General features: G+C 44.3%; 1 protein-coding gene across 1 annotated transcript in view; it reads right to left on the minus strand.

Moving 5' to 3' along the window:
* Positions 1-14,455, minus strand: part of LOC130406722 (uncharacterized) — a 132,054-nt gene that overhangs the window by 23,278 nt on the left and 94,321 nt on the right. Inside the window, exons 19-27 of the mRNA XM_056612409.1 lie at positions 12,485-12,556; positions 12,198-12,269; positions 9,987-10,058; positions 9,700-9,771; positions 7,478-7,549; positions 7,191-7,262; positions 4,951-5,022; positions 4,664-4,735; positions 3,398-3,445 (exon numbers count right to left, since the gene is read on the minus strand). Coding sequence (XP_056468384.1) covers positions 3,398-3,445; positions 4,664-4,735; positions 4,951-5,022; positions 7,191-7,262; positions 7,478-7,549; positions 9,700-9,771; positions 9,987-10,058; positions 12,198-12,269; positions 12,485-12,556 — 624 coding nt within the window. The remainder of the gene's footprint in view (positions 1-3,397; positions 3,446-4,663; positions 4,736-4,950; positions 5,023-7,190; positions 7,263-7,477; positions 7,550-9,699; positions 9,772-9,986; positions 10,059-12,197; positions 12,270-12,484; positions 12,557-14,455) is intronic.

Here is a 14,455-nt window from a genome sequence, read left to right on the forward strand (position 1 = left end):
AACAAACCATTCATTAGTTTGGTTGTCAGCTTCAACTCTGTAGTTGTTGCAGCCGACTATTACACAAAACACACTTTTTTACATTACGTTACATTTATTTTGCCGACGCTTTTGACCAAAACGACCAACAGTAATTGCGTTCAAAACCATGACGTTACAATGAGAGATATATATATATATATATATATATATATACATACATACATACATACATACATACATTGTGGATTGTACTAGAGCATTATGCGAGTACGTGTCAATGTTTACCAAATGGAAAAATGATCCTACCTAGTAGTAAGGGTGCATTATCGTCTGCCCGACAGAACAAATGACGCAAATACATAGGGGTATTCGGAGCAATATCCCTAACAGAGACAATGTTAACAAGCATCCGTTCTGGAGATGGTTCATGAAGCATCTAATCCATTAAGAATTACAGTTTATATTGTAAGTGGGCGGAATGGTAAATATAGTCATTGTTGTTTGACGTCCCCCTGAGGTCACAGGTCACCAAATTGTTTGGATGTCCCCAGAATGATGTCATGAGTCTATTTACCAAGTTTGGCTATGATATGTTAAGAGTTGCTGAGAACAGGCTTACTTCCTGTTTGGCGGCTTTGCCGTCAAGTATGATTGGCTGTCACGGCCAATGGTTTGGAATTTGAAAAAGCTGTTTGGCACGTTTGTTCAGCTTGGTCTGAAGATCATAAGTTTCATGATGATTCGACATAATCTGTGTCCTGTGGATATGTAATATTGATTTTGACAACTTTCAACATGGCGGCCAATTTCTGATGTTGCCATGGGAAATATTTCAGTAACTACGGTATATGGGGCGTTCTGACAGTATCAACAGACATTGAAAAATGTTTGAAATATACTCAAGTAAATAGAGAGGAGTTAAAACACGTCGTCATTAGTTATAGCGCCCCTTAGAGGTCAATGGTCACCAAATACTTTGAGTGTCCCCATGATGATGTCATGGGTCTATCTACTAAGTATGGTTCTGATATGTCAAAGGGCTGCTGAGATATTGGCGTACTTCCTGTTTGGCGGCTTCGCAGATTAATTTGATTGGCTGTTGGATCAAGGGATCTAATGATACTTTGTTTGTGAATATGGGATGAATGGGTCGAAAGTCATAAACATGAATGCATGTCCAACTTTGACCTGTTGGTGGCGCTAGAGCTGATGAGCTAGCGACCTAAAATTTGGTGGCGCTAAAGTTCATGGGCTAACGACCTAAAATTGCTTGATGGGCTAATGGGGCTGTCTTGAACCAGTGTGCCAAATTTCACAACTTTTCACCAAGGCGTTCTATGGGCTGCCATAGACTCCCATGACAGAATAATAATAATAAGAAACAGTAGGAAAACAATAGGTTGTCTCGCAGCTTCGCTGCTTGACACCCAAATAATAACTAGGACTGCAAGCAGCCCCCGAGGTATTCACAGCCCACGCACGGCCGACCCCAGTGACCGCCTTATCAAGGGATTCAGGTCATGATCCTAGTCGCAACAATGCCTCCGACAGGGGCGACTTCTCTGAGGGAGTGTGTTCCACAACCAGGGTACAGCACAACACGTCTTATATTTTGTCACAATGTCTTTTCTTTTGCAGCAGAGCTGCTGCAGGGAGTTGGAGGAGCAGAGCAAGCGAGAGGTTGGCTCAACAGGTGATGGATTTTGTTCCTGAGGTTGAAGAAGTTAACTCTGATGATGTTCTTGCGGTGGTTCTCGAGGGATAGTTGTCTATCCAGTATCACTCCCAGGTTGTGGACTCCACTGGAGCGGAGGACACCAACACCCTCCATGGTGAGGATTCAATTTGTGACTTAGGAGTGGGTCAAGAGAGCATGTGTTAGTGTGCCTCATCTGGCTAACTAGCTTTGATGCATGAGCTTTATCTCTGGTGGAAGAGAGGCTTACAGGGGGGGGCTGAGGAAACATTATTGACATTGATTCAGTCATGTTTGTTTAAAAAATAAATGACACATAAAGGCAGAGAAGATGGCCACAGAGTTAGAAGGTGAGAAGAGCCTGTTTTCTGTAGAGAACAGTACTGTTGTGATTCCCCTTCCATTATTGATACGGTTGGAATATTGGCAGTTCAGTGCATTTATAAAGTCCTGTTGGTGCTGCTGAAACATTTGTATCGTCAGAACACTTCTCTTATATTGACGCTCCAGACGGCCTGCCACTTTAAGTGAGTGGAGCTCCTTGTTAAAGCAGAGAGAGGGTCTGGAAAAGGAGACTGTGGGATTCTTATGCATACATATTCTTATATGTACGTACTAGCTCTGGTATTTGTCACTTGCTGCGAATGGCAAAATCAAAATGCTGTTGTGTGATCTGTAACCTGTGCTCTCTCTCCCACAGTTTGACCCGAGGCTGCTGTGGCGCCGCTGGTTTGGTTTGTTTGTTGCAGTTACCAGGACGCTTACAGTGCCCACCTGCTGAATACTTTGTGAATAAGTATTGTCATTTAGCGATATCATTGTAAATCTGTTATATCTGCGACCTGTATTGTATTCTCTGTATTGTATTTGCTGTCTCCTCGTTGGAGCTCTGCTTCTGCATCAACCACGGTAAGCATGGACTCCTGTTGCTCTTGCTGCAGGGTCCGGCTCATAGATAAGATAGCTCTGCTAGAGACGTATCTGTCATCTAGAGTAGGAAAAGGTAGAGAGCATAAAGAAGACAGATACTCTAGAAAGTATAGAGAAGAGATCAGACTTGTAGAGCTGGCGCTAGCGTTAGCACTAGCTCCGTCAAGGCAACCCTGTCGGCAGCACCACTTGCGAAGGCGGGCAGTGGCCCTCCTTGCAGGTCTTCCTCGGGGGGTAACAACTCTGGTCATAGGCGACTCTGTTACACTGTGAAAAAGAGTTTCCTTGACGCACAATGTTGTTGGTAGAAAATGTATTTTTACTTAAAACAAACAATACCAAAACAGTCGATTCACTTGCACAACTCAAGCCTCTCTCCAGTCTAGAACTCTGGTCCTCTTAAGGAGCACCAGAATGGGTGTGGATCAATTCATCTATGAGCCACAGCTGCAGACTATTACAGGGCTAACAGCAGACCATTACTGACAGGAACATGTCTTTTAAAACATGGACCGTGAAGATGCCATTCACATCCTCACATACACGTAAAGTTAAACTACACAACGAAGCAGCGAAGGTTATTTTCCTACCACAAAGACAATCCACACACAGCACAGGTGGGTCAAGTTCCACCTTCTGACGATGTACCACTCAACAAAAATATAGATTTAGATTGGCCACTTTAGAAATGACTGTGAGGGGTTAAGGTGAGGGTTACCAAACTATAAAAGGTATCCTGTCCCACTAGCATCAACACCAATGAGCAAAGGAACACAGCAGCATGCTTACCTCTCGTTTGTTTCTTTCGTTTTACAACCATCTTGTCGTCCCCAAGTCCTAGGATATGAAAAAGGATCGTCAGTCTTTCGATGAAAACCATGCCCAAAATCCTTTCAAGCGTGAAGTTGTATTCCACACAAATGTTATCCCGAGTGGGCGATAATGAATCACTGGATCCCGGCTTATATACCGAAAATTACGGCACTCATTATTCCTGCACATTTGAGGGTGTATTTTCGTTGTTAAAGCAACCGGTTGTTCCCGCTAGCCTGCGCTGTTTAATGCTCTATGAAATTAAGAGGCTGGATATTTCAGACTGAAGAACTTGAGCATTGAACTCACGTAGGCCAAAGCTAAGCTATCTTTTGTCCGAAAGCAGTACATTGAAAAGGTATAGTATAGACTACTGATGGTCTCATTAGTAAAGCCCCCACAAGCAGCAACATGTTTAGATCCCCTTTCACCATGTTGTAGGAGGCTTCTAATGGATAGGCAGGGTTGATCATACCAAGAATATATCAGACTTATTCATTACATATCAGTTATGTTATTGTTGTTATATGATATACTTTCTATCTGGTGAGCAAACCATGACATAGAGCAGGGATGGGCAACTGGCGGCCTGCGGGCCGCATGCGGCCCGCATCCTCACTCGCTATATAAAAATATATATATATTGAGTTACAGAAAACTTGGTTAAGAAAGAAGAAAAGCAGAGTATCTGTTCATAGAATTCAAAGGCAAACCCATGCGTCTAGTTTGCTTAGAAGCGATATCAGTCATGAAAGATTTCCACTTAAGTCGCCACTACAACTACTACAACTGCCCTGAAGTGAATATCATGCTTGTTGGGTTTGAGTTCATTGAGTTGTTGCACTTAATGCCACTGTTTTTCAGTTTTGTGACATCATTGAATGATGATGTATGTGAGCCCTTTGCACTGATCAAAATACTAACCAATCATGTGGCTGATTGAGCATGGAAAACATGAAATGAATGTATGTTGGTTCAATCAACATACCATACATAGGTTATGAATCTGGAAGATTTTGTAGGTAGTGGCCATCCCCAAAATGCACCAGAATACAGGATATCATATCCAATAAATTCAAAAATGTGTAGCTTCTCTCAGTTTACGTCTGGTTGAAGTGCACAGTCAAATGGCCCTCTGATGGTGATGATGAAGAATTGTGGCCCTCTTTATCATGAAAGTTGCCCATCCCTGACATAGAGGGTTATGCAGGTAGACTAATATCAGCTCAGATTTCAACTCACCAAGCATTTTCCCGCCCATGGCCAGCTCAGACTCAGACATGCTCCCACTGCTACTGCTCTCACTACCGCTGTCTGTAGAAATACAGAGGTCCAAAAAAATCTGAGATTGCTAGGGAGGTTTTGGGACATGCAAGTATGATTGGGGTTTCATCCAAGTGCATTTAGAGTCGTTTCGAGATCAAACATTGTATAACGGTAGCTTTAAAATCATATCGGTGGTCTCCTCTTCTGCAAAACATGACATGAAGGGTTATGCAGGTAGACTAATAACTCCTAAAACTACTCACCAGAGTCGGCCATGCTCTCAATTCCGCTTTCTTCTGATATCAAATCAAGTTCCGGACCTTTCGTTACATATCCTGAAAGACAAATAAATGGAATTTTCAAATTGAATTAAAAAATATAGATAATATATTCTGAAAAATACTGAAATGTAACATCTCCCTCAGATTACATTGTTCAAAGGGTTAGATCAAAATTGCACAAATAACCCAAATTAATTCTCCACATGACCTGGACAGGTTTTAATGTAAATTTACAGCCTACATTAAATGCCCGACTAGACCGTTACTAAGCATATAATGACCGTTGTCGAGGAAAGTGGATTTATTGCCTCTGATTCACGTCTTTGGTGTCACCCCGCATGTAGTCTGGTAACTTATCAACCCCAGCGTATTCGGTGGCTAAGCGACGTTAACATCTTTGGGAGACTATTTCTCTGCTGATCAACACTACGAATGGTAATTGTAAAAAGGCACACAGAGCGAAGCAAGACACCTCCGCTTCAAGTCGGTGTTCTGTTCGCCCTGTCAGGCCTTATTTTCCTGGTAATAATCGGCATTCTATACATTATCCATTACATATATATGGTTAGGGTCAGGGTTAGGGTTAGGTTAGGGTCACGGTTAGGGTTACGGTTAGACGATGGATATAAACCTTAAAAATACAAATACTATATAAAGACGCTAAATACAGGTGCACGTCTTCTCCTTCTTTGAATTCGGTCGAATAACGTAGACTGTGACGCAACTTTGACGCAAAACGTCGGAAAACCCCCGACCTGCCAGACCACAGAGCGTTGCCACACCACAGTGCGTTGCCACACCACAGAGCGTTGCCACACCCCAGAGCGTTGCCACACCCCAGAGCGTTGCCACACCACAGTGCGTTGCCACAACACAGAGCGTTGCCAAACCACAGTGCGTTGCCACACCACAGTGCGTTGCCACACCACAGTGCGTTGCCACAACACAGTGCGTTGCCACACCACAGTGCGTTGCCACACCACAGTGCGTTGCCACACCACAGTGCGTTGCCACAACACAGTGCGTTGCCACAACACAGTGCGTTGCCACACCACAGTGCGTTGCCACACCACAGTGTTCGGCTCCAGGACGCCAGCTGGATGCTACTCTCAGAATGCGCTGTTTCTGGTGTCTGTAGCTATAATGCAAATGAGCTGCTGCCCATTGACCAATGAGCTGTCAGACTGAACCACAGCATGGAGCTCTATATCTTTCGACATGTAGAGTGATATGGAGGAGAAAGGGATTGCACTCCCGCAGCTGAGCTGCCGGACTGCCGCCGAGTTTCCCCTGCCGGAGCTGCTGGACTGCCGCCGATCCCTCCCGGCAGTCTGGCGGCAGTCCGGCCGCTCAGGCGGGGGGAGCTCGGCTCACACGGCAAACTGACAAATTAGACATCTATTTTTGCATTGAATCGCTTCTGAAATACGCGAACATCTCCCCCCAGCGCTCTTCCCCTGGTCCCACAAAATCGTATCTATGCTCTGATTAGAGGGGGCTTGGGAAGTGGGTGGTAATATTCAAATGTGCCCCCTTCCTATGTAAGAGGGGCCGCCATAACTGACTCCCTCGTTTGGTAATAGTAGGCGGGGTACTTTCATAAATCCATATCTCACTCCAAAAATCATGTACAGACTCATTTCAAAGTTTGTATGTGTGTGGGAACACCAGAGACCCAAACAACACCAAATCCCCGGAAAGTGTTGTTTTCTTGTCCCCTTTAAGAATACAACAGATTTCCACTTAAGTCGCCACTACAACTACTACAACTGCCCTGAAGTGAATATCATGCTTGTTGGGTTTGAGTTCATTGAGTTGTTGCACTTAATGCCACTGTTTTTCAGTTTTGTGACATCATTGAATGATGATGTATGTGAGCCCTTTGCACTGATCAAAATACTAACCAATCATGTGGCTGATTGAGCATGGAAAACATGAAATGAATGTATGTTGGTTCAATCAACATACCATACATAGGTTATGAATCTGGAAGATTTTGTAGGTAGTGGCCATCCCCAAAATGCACCAGAATACAGGATATCATATCCAATAAATTCAAAAATGTGTAGCTTCTCTCAGTTTACGTCTGGTTGAAGTGCACAGTCAAATGGCCCTCTGATGGTGATGATGAAGAATTGTGGCCCTCTTTATCATGAAAGTTGCCCATCCCTGACATAGAGGGTTATGCAGGTAGACTAATATCAGCTCAGATTTCAACTCACCAAGCATTTTCCCGCCCATGGCCAGCTCAGACTCAGACATGCTCCCACTGCTACTGCTCTCACTACCGCTGTCTGTAGAAATACAGAGGTCCAAAAAAATCTGAGATTGCTAGGGAGGTTTTGGGACATGCAAGTATGATTGGGGTTTCATCCAAGTGCATTTAGAGTCGTTTCGAGATCAAACATTGTATAACGGTAGCTTTAAAATCATATCGGTGGTCTCCTCTTCTGCAAAACATGACATGAAGGGTTATGCAGGTAGACTAATAACTCCTAAAACTACTCACCAGAGTCGGCCATGCTCTCAATTCCGCTTTCTTCTGATATCAAATCAAGTTCCGGACCTTTCGTTACATATCCTGAAAGACAAATAAATGGAATTTTCAAATTGAATTAAAAAATATAGATAATATATTCTGAAAAATACTGAAATGTAACATCTCCCTCAGATTACATTGTTCAAAGGGTTAGATCAAAATTGCACAAATAACCCAAATTAATTCTCCACATGACCTGGACAGGTTTTAATGTAAATTTACAGCCTACATTAAATGCCCGACTAGACCGTTACTAAGCATATAATGACCGTTGTCGAGGAAAGTGGATTTATTGCCTCTGATTCACGTCTTTGGTGTCACCCCGCATGTAGTCTGGTAACTTATCAACCCCAGCGTATTCGGTGGCTAAGCGACGTTAACATCTTTGGGAGACTATTTCTCTGCTGATCAACACTACGAATGGTAATTGTAAAAAGGCACACAGAGCGAAGCAAGACACCTCCGCTTCAAGTCGGTGTTCTGTTCGCCCTGTCAGGCCTTATTTTCCTGGTAATGATCGGCATTCTATACATTATCCATTACATATATATGGTTAGGGTCAGGGTTAGGGTTAGGTTAGGGTCACGGTTAGGGTTACGGTTAGACGATGGATATAAACCTTAAAAATACAAATACTATATAAAGACGCTAAATACAGGTGCACGTCTTCTCCTTCTTTGAATTCGGTCGAATAACGTAGACTGTGACGCAACTTTGACGCAAAACGTCGGAAAACCCCCGACCTGCCAGACCACAGAGCGTTGCCACACCACAGTGCGTTGCCACACATCAGAGCGTTGCCACACCCCAGAGCGTTGCCACACCCCAGAGCGTTGCCACACCACAGTGCGTTGCCACAACACAGAGCGTTGCCAAACCACAGTGCGTTGCCACACCACAGTGCGTTGCCACACCACAGTGCGTTGCCACAACACAGTGCGTTGCCACACCACAGTGCGTTGCCACACCGCAGTGCGTTGCCACAACACAGTGCGTTGCCACAACACAGTGCGTTGCCACACCACAGTGCGTTGCCACACCACAGTGTTCGGCTCCAGGACGCCAGCTGGATGCTACTCTCAGAATGCGCTGTTTCTGGTGTCTGTAGCTATAATGCAAATGAGCTGCTGCCCATTGACCAATGAGCTGTCAGACTGAACCACAGCATGGAGCTCTATATCTTTCGACATGTAGAGTGATATGGAGGAGAAAGGGATTGCACTCCCGCAGCTGAGCTGCCGGACTGCCGCCGAGTTCCCCCTGCCGGAGCTGCTGGACTGCCGCCGATCCCTCCCGGCAGTCTGGCGGCAGTCCGGCCGCTCAGGCGGGGGGAGCTCGGCTCACACGGCAAACTGACAAATTAGACATCTATTTTTGCATTGAATCGCTTCTGAAATACGCGAACATCTCCCCCCAGCGCTCTTCCCCTGGTCCCACAAAATCGTATCTATGCTCTGATTAGAGGGGGCTTGGGAAGTGAGTGGTAATATTCAAATGTGCCCCCTTCCTATGTAAGAGGGGCCGCCATAACTGACTCCCTCGTTTGGTAATAGTAGGCGGGGTACTTTCATAAATCCATATCTCACTCCAAAAATCATGTACAGACTCATTTCAAAGTTTGTATGTGTGTGGGAACACCAGAGACCCAAACAACACCAAATCCCCGGAAAGTGTTGTTTTCTTGTCCCCTTTAAGAATACAACAGATTTCCACTTAAGTCGCCACTACAACTACTACAACTGCCCTGAAGTGAATATCATGCTTGTTGGGTTTGAGTTCATTGAGTTGTTGCACTTAATGCCACTGTTTTTCAGTTTTGTGACATCATTGAATGATGATGTATGTGAGCCCTTTGCACTGATCAAAATACTAACCAATCATGTGGCTGATTGAGCATGGAAAACATGAAATTAATGTATGTTGGTTCAATCAACATACCATACATAGGTTATGAATCTGGAAGATTTTGTAGGTAGTGGCCATCCCCAAAATGCACCAGAATACAGGATATCATATCCAATAAATTCAAAAATGTGTAGCTTCTCTCAGTTTACGTCTGGTTGAAGTGCACAGTCAAATGGCCCTCTGATGGTGATGATGAAGAATTGTGGCCCTCTTTATCATGAAAGTTGCCCATCCCTGACATAGAGGGTTATGCAGGTAGACTAATATCAGCTCAGATTTCAACTCACCAAGCATTTTCCCGCCCATGGCCAGCTCAGACTCAGACATGCTCCCACTGCTACTGCTCTCACTACCGCTGTCTGTAGAAATACAGAGGTCCAAAAAAATCTGAGATTGCTAGGGAGGTTTTGGGACATGCAAGTATGATTGGGGTTTCATCCAAGTGCATTTAGAGTCGTTTCGAGATCAAACATTGTATAACGGTAGCTTTAAAATCATATCGGTGGTCTCCTCTTCTGCAAAACATGACATGAAGGGTTATGCAGGTAGACTAATAACTCCTAAAACTACTCACCAGAGTCGGCCATGCTCTCAATTCCGCTTTCTTCTGATATCAAATCAAGTTCCGGACCTTTCGTTACATATCCTGAAAGACAAATAAATGGAATTTTCAAATTGAATTAAAAAATATAGATAATATATTCTGAAAAATACTGAAATGTAACATCTCCCTCAGATTACATTGTTCAAAGGGTTAGATCAAAATTGCACAAATAACCCAAATTAATTCTCCACATGACCTGGACAGGTTTTAATGTAAATGTACAGCCTACATTAAATGCCCGACTAGACCGTTACTAAGCATATAATGACCGTTGTCGAGGAAAGTGGATTTATTGCCTCTGATTCACGTCTTTGGTGTCACCCCGCATGTAGTCTGGTAACTTATCAACCCCAGCGTATTCGGTGGCTAAGCGACGTTAACATCTTTGGGAGACTATTTCTCTGCTGATCAACACTACGAATGGTAATTGTAAAAAGGCACACAGAGCGAAGCAAGACACCTCCGCTTCAAGTCGGTGTTCTGTTCGCCCTGTCAGGCCTTATTTTCCTGGTAATGATCGGCATTCTATACATTATCCATTACATATATATGGTTAGGGTCAGGGTTAGGGTCACGGTTAGGGTTACGGTTAGACGATGGATATAAACCTTAAAAATACAAATACTATATAAAGACGCTAAATACAGGTGCACGTCTTCTCCTTCTTTGAATTCGGTCGAATAACGTAGACTGTGACGCAACTTTGACGCAAAACGTCGGAAAACCCCCGACCTGCCAGACCACAGAGCGTTGCCACACCACAGTGCGTTGCCACACATCAGAGCGTTGCCACACCCCAGAGCGTTGCCACACCCCAGAGCGTTGCCACACCACAGTGCGTTGCCACAACACAGAGCGTTGCCAAACCACAGTGCGTTGCCACACCACAGTGCGTTGCCACACCACAGTGCGTTGCCACAACACAGTGCGTTGCCACACCACAGTGCGTTGCCACACCGCAGTGCGTTGCCACAACACAGTGCGTTGCCACAACACAGTGCGTTGCCACACCACAGTGCGTTGCCACACCACAGTGTTCGGCTCCAGGACGCCAGCTGGATGCTACTCTCAGAATGCGCTGTTTCTGGTGTCTGTAGCTATAATGCAAATGAGCTGCTGCCCATTGACCAATGAGCTGTCAGACTGAACCACAGCATGGAGCTCTATATCTTTCGACATGTAGAGTGATATGGAGGAGAAAGGGATTGCACTCCCGCAGCTGAGCTGCCGGACTGCCGCCGAGTTCCCCCTGCCGGAGCTGCTGGACTGCCGCCGATCCCTCCCGGCAGTCTGGCGGCAGTCCGGCCGCTCAGGCGGGGGGAGCTCGGCTCACATGGCAAACTGACAAATTAGACATCTATTTTTGCATTGAATCGCTTCTGAAATACGCGAACATCTCCCCCCAGCGCTCTTCCCCTGGTCCCACAAAATCGTATCTATGCTCTGATTAGAGGGGGCTTGGGAAGTGGGTGGTAATATTCAAATGTGCCCCCTTCCTATGTAAGAGGGGCCGCCATAACTGACTCCCTCGTTTGGTAATAGTAGGCGGGGTACTTTCATAAATCCATATCTCACTCCAAAAATCATGTACAGACTCATTTCAAAGTTTGTATGTGTGTGGGAACACCAGAGACCCAAACAACACCAAATCCCCGGAAAGTGTTGTTTTCTTGTCCCCTTTAAGAATACAACAGATTTCCACTTAAGTCGCCACTACAACTACTACAACTGCCCTGAAGTGAATATCATGCTTGTTGGGTTTGAGTTCATTGAGTTGTTGCACTTAATGCCACTGTTTTTCAGTTTTGTGACATCATTGAATGATGATGCATGTGAGCCCTTTGCACTGATCAAAATACTAACCAATCATGTGGCTGATTGAGCATGGAAAACATGAAATGAATGTATGTTGGTTCAATCAACATACCATACATAGGTTATGAATCTGGAAGATTTTGTAGGTAGTGGCCATCCCCAAAATGCACCAGAATACAGGATATCATATCCAATAAATTCAAAAATGTGTAGCTTCTCTCAGTTTACGTCTGGTTGAAGTGCACAGTCACATGGCCCTCTGATGGTGATGATGAAGAATTGTGGCCCTCTTTATCATGAAAGTTGCCCATCCCTGACATAGAAGGTTATGCAGGTAGACTAATATCAGCTCAGATTTCAACTCACCAAGCATTTTCCCGCCCATGGCCAGCTCAGACTCAGACATGCTCCCACTGCTACTGCTCTCACTACCGCTGTCTGTAGAAATACAGAGGTCCAAAAAAATCTGAGATTGCTAGGGAGGTTTTGGGACATGCAAGTATGATTGGGGTTTCATCCAAGTGCATTTAGAGTCGTTTCGAGATCAAACATTGTATAACGGTAGCTTTAAAATCATATCGGTGGTCTCCTCTTCTGCAAAACATGACATGAAGGGTTATGCAGGTAGACTAATAACTCCTAAAACTACTCACCAGAGTCGGCCATGCTCTCAATTCCGCTTTCTTCTGATATCAAATCAAGTTCCGGATCTTTCGTTACATATCCTGAAAGACAAATAAATGGAATTTTCAAATTGAATTAAAAAATATAGATAATATATTCTGAAAAATACTGAAATGTAACATCTCCCTCAGATTACATTGTTCAAAGGGTTAGATCAAAATTGCACAAATAACCCAAATTAATTCTCCACATGACCTGGACAGGTTTTAATGTAAATTTACAGCCTACATTAAATGCCCGACTAGACCGTTACTAAGCATATAATGACCGTTGTCGAGGAAAGTGGATTTATTGCCTCTGATTCACGTCTTTGGTGTCACCCCGCAAGTAGTCTGGTAACTTATCAACCCCAGCGTATTCGGTGGCTAAGCGACGTTAACATCTTTGGGAGACTATTTCTCTGCTGATCAACACTACGAATGGTAATTGTAAAAAGGCACACAGAGCGAAGCAAGACACCTCCGCTTCAAGTCGGTGTTCTGTTCGCCCTGTCTGGCCTTATTTTCCTGGTAATGATCGGCATTCTATACATTATCCATTACATATATATGGTTAGGGTCAGGGTTAGGGTTAGGTTAGGGTCACGGTTAGGGTTACGGTTAGACGATGGATATAAACCTTAAAAATAAAAATACTATATAAAGACGCTAAATACAGGTGCACGTCTTCTCCTTCTTTGAATTCGGTCGAATAACGTAGACTGTGACGCAACTTTGACGCAAAACGTCGGAAAAAAACCCGACCTGCCACACCACAGTGCGTTGCCACACCACAGAGCGTTGCCACACCACAGAGCGTTGCCACACCACAGAGCGTTGCCACACCACAGAGCGTTGACAAACCACAGAGCGTTGACAAACCACAGAGCGTTGACAAACCACAGAGCATTGCCACACCACAGAGCGTTGACAAACCACAGAGCGTTGCCACACCACAGAGCGTTGCCACACCACAGTGCGTTGCCACACCACAGTGCGTTGCCACACCACAGTGCATTGCCACACCACAGTGCGTTGCCACACCACAGTGCGTTGCCACACCACAGTGCGTTGCCACACCAGTGTTCGGCTCCGGGGGGCCAGCTGGATGCTACTCTCAGAATGCGCTGTTTCTGGTGTCTGTAGCTATAATGCAAATGAGCTGCTGCCCATTGACCAATGAGCTGTCAGACTGAACCACAGCATGGAGCTCTATATCTTTCGACATGTAGAGTGATATGGAGGAGAAAGGGATTGCACACCCGGAGCTGAGCTGTTTGGACGGGGCCTTAATAAATAAATAAATAAATAAATAAGGGAAACTGCTTTAAATGCTACATTAAGGAAACAAGAGATAGTTGTATTTATTTTATATATATATATATATATTAGTGGTGGGTCGTTATCGGCGTTAACGGCTGCGTTAACGCAAAACTTTTATCGCACAATAAAAAAAATATCGCCGTTAATTTATTTTCAAACACTTATTTGCAAACTAACCAATCAGAAGCTAGAATTTAGACTGAGGTAAACGTGAGGGAATCAGAAAGGCAGATTCAACAGAATATCCTGACTGTGTTAAATATGTAAACATGTAAATATGTAATGATTGTGTAACATAAATATGTAAATGATTAACTGACTAAAAATTGTAAGTACATTTCTAGCAAATTAACTCCATTTATTCAAATTAATTCTCCACATGACCTGGACAGGTTTTAATGTAAATTTACAGCCTACATTAAATGCCCGACTAGACCGTTACTAAGCATATAATGACCGTTGTCGAGGAAAGTGGATTTTTTGCCTCTGATTCACGTCTTTGGTGTCACCCCGCAAGTAGTCTGGTAACTTATCAACCCCAGCGTATTCGGTGGCTAAGCGACGTTAACATCTTTGGGAGACTATTTCTCTGCTAACACTACGAATGGTAATTGTAAAAAGGCACACAGAGCGAAGCAA

This window comes from Gadus chalcogrammus, chromosome 16 (assembly GCF_026213295.1).
Source record: "Gadus chalcogrammus isolate NIFS_2021 chromosome 16, NIFS_Gcha_1.0, whole genome shotgun sequence".
NCBI classification, from domain to species: Eukaryota; Metazoa; Chordata; class Actinopteri; order Gadiformes; family Gadidae; genus Gadus; species Gadus chalcogrammus.